The sequence below is a fragment of the Leptodactylus fuscus genome, chromosome 1, assembly GCF_031893055.1.
Source record: "Leptodactylus fuscus isolate aLepFus1 chromosome 1, aLepFus1.hap2, whole genome shotgun sequence".
NCBI lineage: Eukaryota > Metazoa > Chordata > Amphibia > Anura > Leptodactylidae > Leptodactylus > Leptodactylus fuscus.
Window position 1 is genome coordinate 157,588,043 of NC_134265.1, and position 13,054 is coordinate 157,601,096.

The 13,054-nt window shown below is 38.5% G+C and overlaps 1 protein-coding gene across 1 annotated transcript in view; it reads right to left on the reverse strand.

Annotated features, from left to right (window-relative positions):
- Nucleotides 1-13,054, reverse strand: part of GLIS3 (GLIS family zinc finger 3) — a 294,145-nt gene that overhangs the window by 227,850 nt on the left and 53,241 nt on the right. The window contains exons 2-3 of the mRNA XM_075278899.1: nucleotides 10,015-10,222; nucleotides 4,303-5,416 (exon numbers count right to left, since the gene is read on the reverse strand). Coding sequence (XP_075135000.1) covers nucleotides 4,303-5,416; nucleotides 10,015-10,222 — 1,322 coding nt within the window. The remainder of the gene's footprint in view (nucleotides 1-4,302; nucleotides 5,417-10,014; nucleotides 10,223-13,054) is intronic.

Here is a 13,054-nt window from a genome sequence, read left to right on the forward strand (position 1 = left end):
AAAATGGAGACAACTGGAGGGGGCATTAAACCATGGAGGTAGGTGGAGGGGGACCTGTCTGCCTCTAGTTGCCCCCAGTTTAATGTCACCCTCCAGCTACCCCTACGGTTTAATGTCTGCTTCCATCTTCCCGATTTTAATGTCCCCCTCTAGTTGCCCCCAGTTTCATGTCCCACTCCAGCTGTCAATTTATTGCCCCCCTCCAACGACCCCCACTGTTTAATGTTCCCCTCCAGCTGTCCCAGCTTCATGTCCCCTCTAGTTTCCACCAGTTTATACTGGGGCACCAGGAGAGGGGCTTAATACTGTGGGGCAGTTGGAAGGGAACATTATAATGTGGGGGCATATAATGTACGGGTGACTGTAGGAGGATTATACTTTGTGGGAGCACATGGAAAGATGATTGGGAATGGGCAGAGTCAACATAGAAGTGGGTGGAGCTAAATTTGCCGTGGTGCGGCCCTCTAGCATAGTTTCAATTTTTTATGCGGCCCCATGGGAAAAGTAATTGCCCACCCCTGCGTTAGAGTGACAATACACATTTTTAAGGTTTTGTTTTGTCAAGCATTCTGAATGTACTATATACAGTATATTCAGGGGCAGATTAAGGGTACCATGGGCCCCGGACTGTTCAGAAAGTATACCCTCTCCCCATTCACACCAAAGATACCTGTGAAAGAATAATATCCCATAGCAGTCACCAATGCAATATAATGTCCCATAGTGGCCCTCCATTCAGTATAATGTGCCACAATGGGTTTTCCACAAATTTCGGGATCAGCCTAACACAAAATGTATAGGGTTCGCCATCCACAAACTACAATTATTATACTCTGGAGTCTCGTCAGACCCCAAAGTTTAATAAGTGGAGGATCAGGGAAGGTGGAGCCCAGGATGCACTCTGGCACATAGGTCCTTGTCCCCTTTGAGCTACCGGCATCATGACATTACCCCAGAGTATAATAATACCAGTTTTGGTTCAGACGTGTTCAGTCCAAACAAACCCCCAAGCAAAACTGCAAATATTTGAAATGACAAATTTTGCTCTGCTAGACTCCTATGCCCCACATCTATGATCAACTGTATCTCCGGATGCTGATAAAGTTTTTTAGGAGATTGAGGGCAAATGGGAAGTTGCTGGCCACTGCGCTCAGTTCCACCCAGGGCAACTACACACTATGCCTTGGTTAGAATCTGCCCCTTGTTTCTGCTACATTTATGCAGCAATATAATACATTGTTATTTTAATTGTATTATTAACATTTACCCTTGTGGAATATGTATATAATGATATTAAATATGTGGGGAGAATATTTAACTTTATCTAACTTAACTATTTAACTTTATCATTTTTACTATATACCCCAGGAATCTTTGCTACATGCCATGTAGTTTTTCTAGTAACTGATGATGAGTGGTATGAGGTACCAAAGCAAGTTTCATAGTGGTGCTGATGGGATTGAGATCACATTCTTCTATGATTCAGCTAGGTGTATCATTAGTGTGGCTTTTTATTATTGTGCATCATTTTGTGTCACAATTAGGGTTGAGCCAATCTTGAGATTTCAGGATCGTTTTTAAAATCCAATTTTCGATCATTTTCCAGCCGATCCCAATTGTGAAAATTGCTCGATCACCGATTGGTATCCGATCTTTCCCGATCCTGATCACTCAACCCTATTCATGATATATACATGAATAGGGTTGAGCCGATCTTGAGATAACCGCCGACGTCTATCCCGCCGGAAAAGATCGGGATCGGAATTCCGATTGCGATTGTGAAATTTACTCGATTGCCGATCGGAATCCAATCTTTTCCGATCGCTCAACCCTAGTCACAATCCTGTCCATTACTCTCTGGACAAAATAGTAGTGCTAAGTAATCTCCTTGACTTACTAGTATGTGGCTGCGACTGTACTTTTGGCCCCTGATCTACTATGACATCAATGTGTGGGAAAGTTCACGTCCAGTAATAAATATAATGACAATCTTGTAGTCGAAAAAAAGAGTATATAAACTACAAGTGTGATGTTTTACATTGTCAATATCTGCGTCTTGGACAGTGAGAGAACCAAGTTTGCTAAATTAATTCTGAGATTTGGATCTTGGCAGCGTTCCTTTTCCAGGACCATCTTAGTCACATCTGGAGAGGATTTCTGAGTTTCCATCAGGCTACCTTCCCAATTCTAATATGACTGTCAATCACACACGTTTCTTTGGACATTGTCCTGTCTCTGGTTTTGTCATGTGCTTTTACTGATTCCTAGGTCCTAGCATCCTATGAGATTAGCAGTTGTGATGTATTTGATATTTACCAGATGTTCAGGCAGCATAATTTTCACTCCTGATGGACAAGAACAATATTAAAGGGAACTTTATTTATTTAATCATTCCAAGTAGATCAGATGAAAGGCAAAATGTAATATTATTGATCTACCTATAGTTTTCTAAAATAAATGTCAGCAGCAACTACAAATTTTTGGAAGATTGAACAGGTATTATCAAAACCAGACAAGGATTTCTGTGCTTAATCAGAGAACAATTCATGGGGCATTTGTAGGAGGCTCTAAATCTACACCGGGGCACACCATTTATCTAAACATTGGTGGATGTAGCCAAATAAGTAAAACCAACAGACTTCTCCACATCTCATCTGGATTCATTCACAGAAGCCAGAAGATACTTTGTGCTAATGTCATCAAAGATGCCCTTAGACTCTAACTCATTTAGGATCAGTTTCACGTACTTCATGAAACTAACATTTTTACTGTGATCTGAAAGCATTTCTTAACCCTTCAGGGAATATTTACAAAAATATTGTTAACACTATTATTAAACTATATAGAAGGGAAGATAAAAAAGGATGGGATGTGGCCAAGGATGTTGGACTGCAGAGGGTACAATCACACCTAAGCCAAGGAGAATGTGTCCAGTACGATAAGAGATGCGTCCTTGTAACAAATTTTACATTAGTGCCCAGTAAGTTAAAATTCTGGATATAACACCTTAAAATAAGGTCTGATCACCACTATAGTGTTATAAGAAGTCTAGTTAGTAAATAGCTTAAACAATAACATATATACTAAAGATCTAGCTTACAGGCTAAAGAGTTTGATGATCATCGATATCAGATCCTTATGACAAGTAATCAATATCATCACCTGGCACCCGACTGATTTGTTGATGTTGGAAGTCATGGTGCTGTTAATACACAGTGGACAGAGTCAGAAGCAGTTAGCTCCGTTCACTATGTAGTTGTTGTGCCGAGTTACCGTAGTTCATCTCTAGGGTTGAGCTGATCTTGAGATTTCAAGATCGATTTTAAAATCCGATTTCCGATCATTTTCCAGCCGATCTCGATCCCGATCTCGATCGTGAAATTGCTCGATCGCCGATCGGAATCCGATCTTGTCCGATCCCGATCCTCAACCCTAGTCAATGCTTTTCTATGGGAAAAGTCACTTTTGGGGTTGAGCCGATCTTGAGATAACCTCCGATCTCGTTCCCAATGGAATAGATCGGGTCGGAATTCCGATCGCGATCGTGAAATTTACTCGATCGCCGATCGGAATCCGATCTTTTCCGATCCCGATCGCTCAACCCTACTCATCTCCTATCACATGGAAGCCCCTATACACGTTAGATGGTCAGTTGGTCCTTTTGATAATGTTCAGCTGGCAGTAATCTAATGTGTATGTCCAGCTGTACAGCAGATAACTCCTTCGATCGTATCCAGCCTTTTCACTTTAAGCTATAAATTACTTCATCTACTGTTGATATACAACCAAATTATATTTACACATCTGCATAAAATAATATATATAACTGAACCAGTTCTCTACCCTACTGGATGTAGGCCTATCATTAATGTTGTGACAAGAATGTGCAGCATGGTGGCTCAGTGGTTAGCAGTGTTGCCATGCTGGGTTCAAATCTAACCAAGGGCACCTGCATGAAGTTTGTTTGTCCTCCCCATGCTTGCGTGGGTTTCCTCCACAAGTCAAAAATCTAATGAAGGGTAATTTGACTTCCCGTAAAAACAACATGTTGGGGATGAGCACCTGTGCAGCAGATGCTAACGCCACAATGTTCCCTGCACTTTGAATCTCCCCTACTCTACAATGCTCCCAGCACATTGCAAATGTTTCTCATTCACAAAATAGCTAACTAAGAAAATCCAGTATTTGAAGGAATTAGGCTACATCAGCATTGAATTGCCATTTTATATGAATGGTGCCCAAAGACAAGCTAAGGTGTATGCATTGATTGAAAAATATTTGCTAGTATGATGACAAACTTACCGTGCATTTGTTTGGTTTCTCTCCAGAATGGACCCGCATGTGAATGAGAAGTTTATATCGAGCATTAAATGGCTTGTATCTTCGGGGACATCCTGCCCAAAAGCAAGCAAAATCCTCCCCTTTTCTCTGATCTATATGAACCTTTTCTATGTGCCGTACAAGTTCCTCCTGCTGATCATATAAAGCGCTGCAGTCAATCCACCTGCAACAATGCTTACCATTAAAATCATCTATTTCTCCTTCTTCTTCGAGTAAAGGAATTTGTCCTGGAGGTGGGAGTGAAAGTGGATGGGACTGGTTTAAAAGTTCATGTTGATGCATGTGTTGATGGATATGGTAAGGTGGTGGTGGACCTTGGTGGGCAGGAGATGCTGTGAGAGTAAGGGAAGACTGTGATGATATGTCAATTGTTCCTCCTGGGAAATCATCCAACCTCTCACTCTTTAAGACCCCTATAGCTTGTCCTTCATTTATTCCAATGCTGTGTCGAACTACCATATTGTTCATGGCATCAGCCTGCAAACTATTTTGTTCCAACTGCTGCATGCGCTGATATTCCGTCACATTCTCTGGAAGTGACACATTATCACTGATAGCTAGAAGACTTTTTTGAGAGTTTGATCCAGCACATGTTGGAGGAATACAGCTACCTCTGACTCCTAAAAAATGCCCATAAACTTCTGGTTGAGGTGAGATGGTTGCCGGGGAAGCTCTTGATCCATTTATATAGGCAACTAATGAGGTTGGTGAAGTGCGGATAATAGTATTAAAGTCAATTCCTATACCATCAGATAATGGAGACAAGGAAAGAGCTCTTTTCTTCGACCGTGCTGAATGTGATCTGGGAGAAGAATGTCTAGGACTAGGATAAGGAGAAGAGTTATTCTCTATGCCAAACAAATATGAGGGCAATGAATTTGAGACACTGTTATTGGACATAGAAGTTCCTGGAGGGATGCTTAGTATATCGCCAGGTTCACTACTGTTTTGAGATCCATGGTTAGAAGCATGAACTCTATATCCATGGGACCATTCCTGTTTAACACTCATTGTAGAATGACTCTCTGTTAGGCTTAAAGTTGTGGAGGCAAGAGACTCACGGGACATAAGTGATCTAAGTGGAGGAAAAAAATAGAAAATATATTAAACAGATTGGCAAAGCGATAAATTCATCAAGCATTGTTAGAAAAAGTATACGTTCTCAATAAGACTGAGTATTGTTTGCGCTCTGTCAGATGGGGAAATGTATTTTTCTCATGGATCACAATACATATTAAATTAGGAAAAGTGGCAGAGGGAACAATGTGTACTTACTTATAAATCGCTACCAATTAATCAGTCGTGTCAAATAAATTCTGACTGTACAAACAGTCATCATTTTGATTTAACCCATTCCTTGTGGAGTTTGTTGGAAAGACTTTTTTTTTCCAATAGAAACAGTGTAAGTGGTTGCAATAGTGTTTATAGGTCATAAGTTAAAAGAGTTTCATAACCCTATCAAAAAAGCAGACAATTCCCAGTGGACAAAATAGTGCAAATGTTTAAAATGGTTCTAGGTAGTTTAAGGTGCCGATCTCATGATTAAGAATCCTAAGCATGTAACTGCATGACAACACCAATATTGTGAAACTTCTTGACATGACCACCTCTCAAAGGAAATGCTTGCAAAAAGTACTATATAGAATGCAATTTAAAGGGGTTTTCCTGGTTAAAAACATTGGTGACCTAAAAACAGATCACTAATATGAGATCAGTGGGGGTCCAACACCTGGCACCCTCATTGATCAGTTGTTCTCAGCAGCTGATACACAGAGAATGGCAGACAAAGCAGAGATATCTGTTCTCTCTACAAGGGCAGCTTGGACCCCATTCAATTTAGTTTCACTTCTACATAAAGAACAGACCTATCTGCTTCCTGCTCCATTCTCTGTGTATAAACTAATGAGAACAGCTGTTCAGTGGGGGCGCTCGGTGTCAGCAATATTTTTAGCCTTAACGTCACCAATTCCTTTAGATCATGAGCTCCTTTAATTTAAAAATACTTCCAGTCGAAAATGAAAACACAATACTGCTTGTGAATCCTCATGTGTGCTTTAGGGTCAGTTCACACGTGAACTGCCCGCGTGGGTTTTGACACGGAGAGAGACGCGGTGAGCCGCCTGAAGAAAGGGCATGTCCTTTCTTTTCTCCGCTAGCGGCAGCCCGCCGCTAGCGGAAAAAAAAAGCCCGGTGGTCTACATAGACCACCATTGTAAAGGGGCGGATTTTGAAGCGAAATCCGCTGTCAAAATCCGCCCCTTTGTTCACGTGTGAACTAGCCCTTAGTTACTACCCTGTTTCCCCGAAAATAAGACAGTTTCTTATAATTAATTATCTAACGAAATATATGACCTTTCTTATTTTCGGGGGATGTCTTATGCAGTGGCTGGAGTGGGGAACAATCGGCAGTCATGCTAATGCTTGCTTAGCGGAGCGCCGGCATGACTGCCGGTTGTATGTGATCCATAAGGTGAAGGGGGGGTGTCTTATTTTCGGGGAAACAGGGTATGTGCAGTCTTTCACAAAATAGTTTGTTTTTCCTATAGCATTTACCAGTCTGGGAGAGGAATTGACTGTCTGATACTCTTTCCCATGAGCTCTCCTTGAACTAATGTCTTTGTCACTTAGACATCATTTTTCTAAGGCCATCAATAAATTAATAGCTTCTCAATCATGTTCAGTTTCAATAGAAATTATTGTATTATGACTATTTATTATAACACAGGATTTCTAGCATACTTAGCACTTTCACAATATACCCTAAAACCCCCCAAAATTACAAATACTTTAAGGCTAAGAGCCCATGTAGACAAACGCAGCTAAAAATACTGGGGGAAAAACAAAGTGAACTCACTGTCCAGTTTTTTGCGCAGCTTTTTCATGTAGTTTATGCTGTGTATTTCTCCTCTTTTTTTCCTTCCTCCTATTAAATATATTGGGGAACTGGTTGCAATTTTGCAGCCAAAAATTAACATGCTTCTTTTTACAAAGTTTTATATATATATATATATATATATATATATATATATATATATAATTTTTTTTTTTGCAGGGTGTGGATGTTTCATATAGAATTAAAATTTTTAAGTGCTTACTAATTTTCTGTGTTTATAAATATATGTAAGAAGGTTTTCCAGAGGATTATGGGACTTTCCTTTTCTAACTGAAAATATTGAGATGATTATCATACAAGTGATTTACTGGCAGAACGAGAATCAGACTTTACAAAATTTCAGTATTAACATAATAATAATGTAATGCCTTTAGCCTGCTGGCAAGGAATCAGGGCAATGACAAGGAATTTCCTACCCCCTTCAGAAGCTTTGCTCTATTTTTGGATTACTTCACTAGCTATCATTAGCAAATCCTTTAATAATTCTACAATAAAAAATTGAATGATTTCCAACCTATCATACAATGATGGCACAAAATTTTATTATGCTTCTTAATCAACTGAACTTGGCACTGCACAAAAATACACAATAGAAAATAATATTAATACCAGTGATAAGTATTTCATTTTACATGGCTTTTCTTAGGAAAGTACCCTAAAAAAGTCTTATGACATGTATTTACATTTATGTTGTTTTTTTAAGATATATTAGCAGAAGTAGCCAATGTACTGAAAACAGTAATGGCCTGTTCACACAGAGAAAATGTGCGTGTATTTTGGCAAAATACATGTGTAAAAAATACACGTGTAAAAATAAGACTCTGACTTCAATGACACTTTTTTACACGTGTAAAAAAACACGTCAAAATACACATCAAAATACACAAGTAAAATGTCATTGAAGTCAATGGGAGTCTTATTTTTACACGTGTATTTTTCACACGTGTATTTTGCCAAAATACATGTGCATTTACTCCGTGTGAACGGGCCCTTGGGTTGGTTCACATTAACGTTTGGCTTCTGTACGGAAGGAGTCTGCATGAGGACTCCCCCGAATGGAATACCAACGCAACTGCAAGTGCTATGCAGTTAAGCACATGGACCCCATAGACTATAATGGGGTCCGTGTGCTTGCCATGCACTGCCCACATGACCGTGTGCTAACCACCGGCTGTGAATGAAAAGAAGCCGCAGCCACAAAATCAGACAGGAATAAGACCTGTTCCATATTTTGCGGGCCGGACTGTTGGCCTGCACATGGCCAATTCTAATTCTCAGTCATGTGTACGAGCCCATAGAAATAAATGGGTCAGTATGCTATAGGGCAGGGGTCAGCAACCTTCAGCACTCAAGCTGCTGTGAAACTACAACTCCCAAAATGTTCCATTCACTTCCATGGGAGTTCCAAGGACACCAGGGCAAGCATGGATGCTGGGAGTTGTAGATTTACAACAGTTGGAGTGCTGAAGGTTGCCTACCCCTACTATTGGGAAAAAACCTGGATAGCCCACTGACCTTTCATATGTTCATCTGCAAGGGGCTTAAGTCTATGACTGGAGAATCCCCACTGATAAGGCTCATCAATCTGGATTTAATCAATGGCCGAAAACCACGGTAGATTGCCAATTGGGACTCAGCCAGAATGCAGAAAATGAAGAGGAATCTACGGTCTGCCTCAAATTTCTCTTAGTTTTACATAGTATGTACATATTCTAAGGATGATGCCCTTTGTTTAGTCTAAGTTGCATTTTTTGCTGAAGATCCTGCTACAGATTTTTGAGCCAAAACCAATAATGGATTTAGCAGCAGGGAGAAGAATAAGCACTTCCTTTACATTTTCTACGCCTTCTCAAGCCACTCAAAAATGGCAGCTATATAGTTGTACCAAAAACTGCAGCTTTTCTGTATTATATGGCCTCAGCCTATAACAATTTATTTATCTCTGCCCCATTTTAAGTTACCACTTTTTTTTGGTTAGGAGCAATTCTTTTTTTTTTATAAAACATTCTAGTATTTTTTTTATGCTTTTTTTGCTTTTTTATGTATGTTACAACAACAGTATCCCAACTTACATATCATAAGCAACAAAATGTCATAATAATATGTCTACTAAAAGTGCAACGGGATTTCCCAGGTGCACCTGTGTGTATCTGTACCAAGTTCAATTGTGTCTTTTGCACCAGAAAAAAAAAATCACTTGTGAAAACCATATGCAATTTATATAATTTTTTGTTCTGTATTTTTTTCCATTAAATTATTAATAGAACGCTAATAAACAATATGATATACTAATAACATTATGAAAAAATATGTACATTCTTTTTTTTCTCTAAGACTTCTAAATGTATTTTTTCTCTTTTCTTTTATATCTTAAGCTTCATGCTCAATATAGATGAGGAAATAAAATTAATAGTAATTGTAATAAAATGTGGGGTTGTAGTCTAATTGTTGTAAATAAGTATGAATATGTATGTTGGGACAGCTCACCAAACACAATTTTTGTCCAGGCGGCATGTAAATAATGGTTTATTGGAGGTGCATGGATGCCTTTGGACCATCACATTGAGACACGGCTCCAGAATTACATAGTGTTAAAAGTCCAGCCCCCACTGTTAAAATCCACTTTATTTCCTCACTGTAAAAGCCTTTTAAAGAAATTAAATAAAGTGGAGTTAACCAATGAGGTTGGACGTTCCGCTCTATCTATTCATGGATGTCATGAGACCACCACTTTTCTTCTAATACAACATACAAAAAAAACAAAAAGTAGTAAGTTAGACCTGGTATCAGATGGAGGTATAGCTAAGTGCTGAAGATTCAGATTCCTTTGTAAGTTTGGGCTGATCTGGTGGCACGCTGTTGCAGCTTGATTTGCTGGAGGGGATATAGGACCCAGTCTCTGGACCATCATGGGGCTACTAGTGACCATAAGATTGTTGCAGTTGCTTTTTCCTTGTGGCTTGTTTTGCTGGCCAAAAGAAACATTCCCTGTAAATACAGACAACGCAGTAAAGCTGTAGTATCCAGACAATATTCTGTATATTAGTATGCAAAACAATTAATACAATGGACAGTTCAGACATATATTGGCATCAATAATTCATGTTTCTCATTTATATACTAGGTGGTCTATCCCTTTAAATATTGTGGGTTTTAACATCTACCAATAAAAGTTGAGTTTTATTATACACCTTATATTTTGCCATTTCTTTAGAATGTTTTTCATTTACAAATATAATTTGGATTGTGGCAATTGGAAGACGGGAAACCAGAAAAAGAATCCTTCTTTTAATCTATAAAGAGTCATGCTCATGACCGTAATGTAAAAAGGGTCCTATCATGGACAAAGAAAGTGAAATATATAAAATGAATTTTGAAATCCGACAAGGAAGAGTGGAACTTAGACAATAGTAAGCCAAATATTGTATAGTCTTCTTTTTGTAACTCATCATGCTATTGTTTATCCGTGATGACATCACAAGTTTCTCATTAATTTCAAGCCACAAATATAGATATGGAGAAAGGCAGCATGATCAGTTTCCAACAATGGATGTATATGTACACTGCAAACATATTATGTCAAAGCTGAGTTACGTTGTCATAGGCTGCCAAGATGTGGTTGACCAGCCACAATAACATTAGGCTTGAATGCTGCCAGAATATTTGCAGAAAATAACATGGAGTGATTTTTCATGTTTTTGTTTGTTTAGAGAGAATAATACAAGCTTACATCAATCCAGATGTAATAATCATTTCATAATTAAAAAATATAATAAAATCAACATTCGAGCCAAAAGGATATGTAATTATAAATATATATCGTATTTTTCGGACTATAAGACGCACTGGACTATAAGACCTAGGTTTTAGAGGAGGAAAAAAAATATTTAGTAACATGTTACATTTATTCTATGGGTCGGTACGATCACGGTGATACTTAACTTAATTCTTCAGAACAAAAACCCATTTTGGGAAAGAAAGCAATTGTTTCTGCATCACCATCTTCAGAGAGCAATAACATTTTTATTCTGTAGACAGAATTGGTTAATGGCTTATTTTTTGTGGGACAAGTTGTGAATTTTATTGGTACTGTTTTGGGGTACATATGACTTTTTGATCACATTTTATATCATATTTTGTGAGGCAAGACAGTAAAATGTCATTACTTCCATGGTCACTGATGAGAACCCAGGCTGTCCAAAATAGATGTGTTGTGGGGGGCCAATGTGGGGCACTGAACCGGCAGAAGGCTTCCATGGCAATAGTAAAGCGGTTTGCCTTAAGCCCTTGCTTGCTGCATTATACTATTACAGCAAATGTTGCTAAGATGTTAACTTTGTCATTAGCTATTCAACATAAATTAGTGATTACTGATTCTATAGGAACTTAGAGGGTAAGTAACAGTCAGAAGCTGTTAATTAAATGCCCTTGATAATCTGATCATCAGAAGTGTGGCCGCCTCTCTAGGGTTGGTGTTGTCCCAGAGGAGGTAGTAACTGGGCTAATATGTTCTATTTTCCATGTTTGTGTATGCTAGCTCATATACAGTGTTTGATGCCCCCTTCTTTTTTCTGTGTTTTAGTTATTTAAGATTTATTTGTGTTATTTATTTAATATTATATATGATGGATGGGCATGCATCATCCTATTGTTACAATAAAGATATTCCCTGTCCTGTTGTGTCAGCCTGGGTATAGTGATAATATTACAACTGGCCTGATATTTGATCCATGTTTGTAGTTTTCTGTTTTTTTGTGATGATGTTTATGTACATCACATTTTACCATTGTGATGTTTCTCTTCCTCCTGTGACCCACTTATACACTTGTGACCCAATCTTTTTAAACTTGTCTGACTTTATATTTCAATTTCTATAAACTTGTTAATGGTTTTATTAAATTTTGTGCAATGATACATAGTCTATTTGGTTTTGGTGGGTTTCCGACTGAAGAAAAGCAGAAGTTTTGGCAACTTGCTGATCTGGAGTATTCAAGGATGTGTTACCACAATGCCAAGGAGGAAAGACATCAACAATAATCTTAGCAAAACAACTGTTGCTGCCTATCAATCTGGGAAGGGTTATGAACAATTTAAAGTCCATCATGCAAAAGTGGGAAAGATTATTCACAAGTGGAAAACATTTAAGACTGTTGACAATCATCCCAGAAGTGAACATAAAGTGAAATTCACTCCAAGGTTGGATCATATAATGATCATAGAATGTGTAAAAGAAAAAAAACTGAGCTAAATCTAAGACTCTACAGGCATCATTTAGCATGTTAAATGTTCTAGTTTATGACAGTACAATTAGAAAAAGACAGAACAAGTATGGCTTGTTTGGAAGGGTTGCCAGGGGAAAGCCCCTTCTCTCTAAAAATAACATTGCAGCATGGCTTAAGTTTATAGAGTTGCATCTGAACAAACCACAAGTTTCCTGGCATATTGCCCATTGGACAAATGAGACCAAAGTGGAGATGTTTGGCCATATCGCATATCATCATGTTTGTCAAAAACCAAAAACGGCACAAACACAACTGTCAAGCATGGTGGAGTAGGGGCGATGATTTGGGCTTATTTTGCAGGCACAGCACCTGGACACCTAGTAGTCAGTGAGTCAGACATGAACTCATTGGTATACTAAAACGTCAAATGTGAGGTCAACATTCAACAACTAAAGTTTGGCTAAAACTAGGTCATGCAAATGGCCATCCTAAGTACAGCAGTAAATCTACAATAGATGGGCTAGAAAAAAAAATCAAGGTCTTGTAACAGCTCAGACAAAGTTCAGACATTGATCTAATTGAAATGCTGTGATGGTAC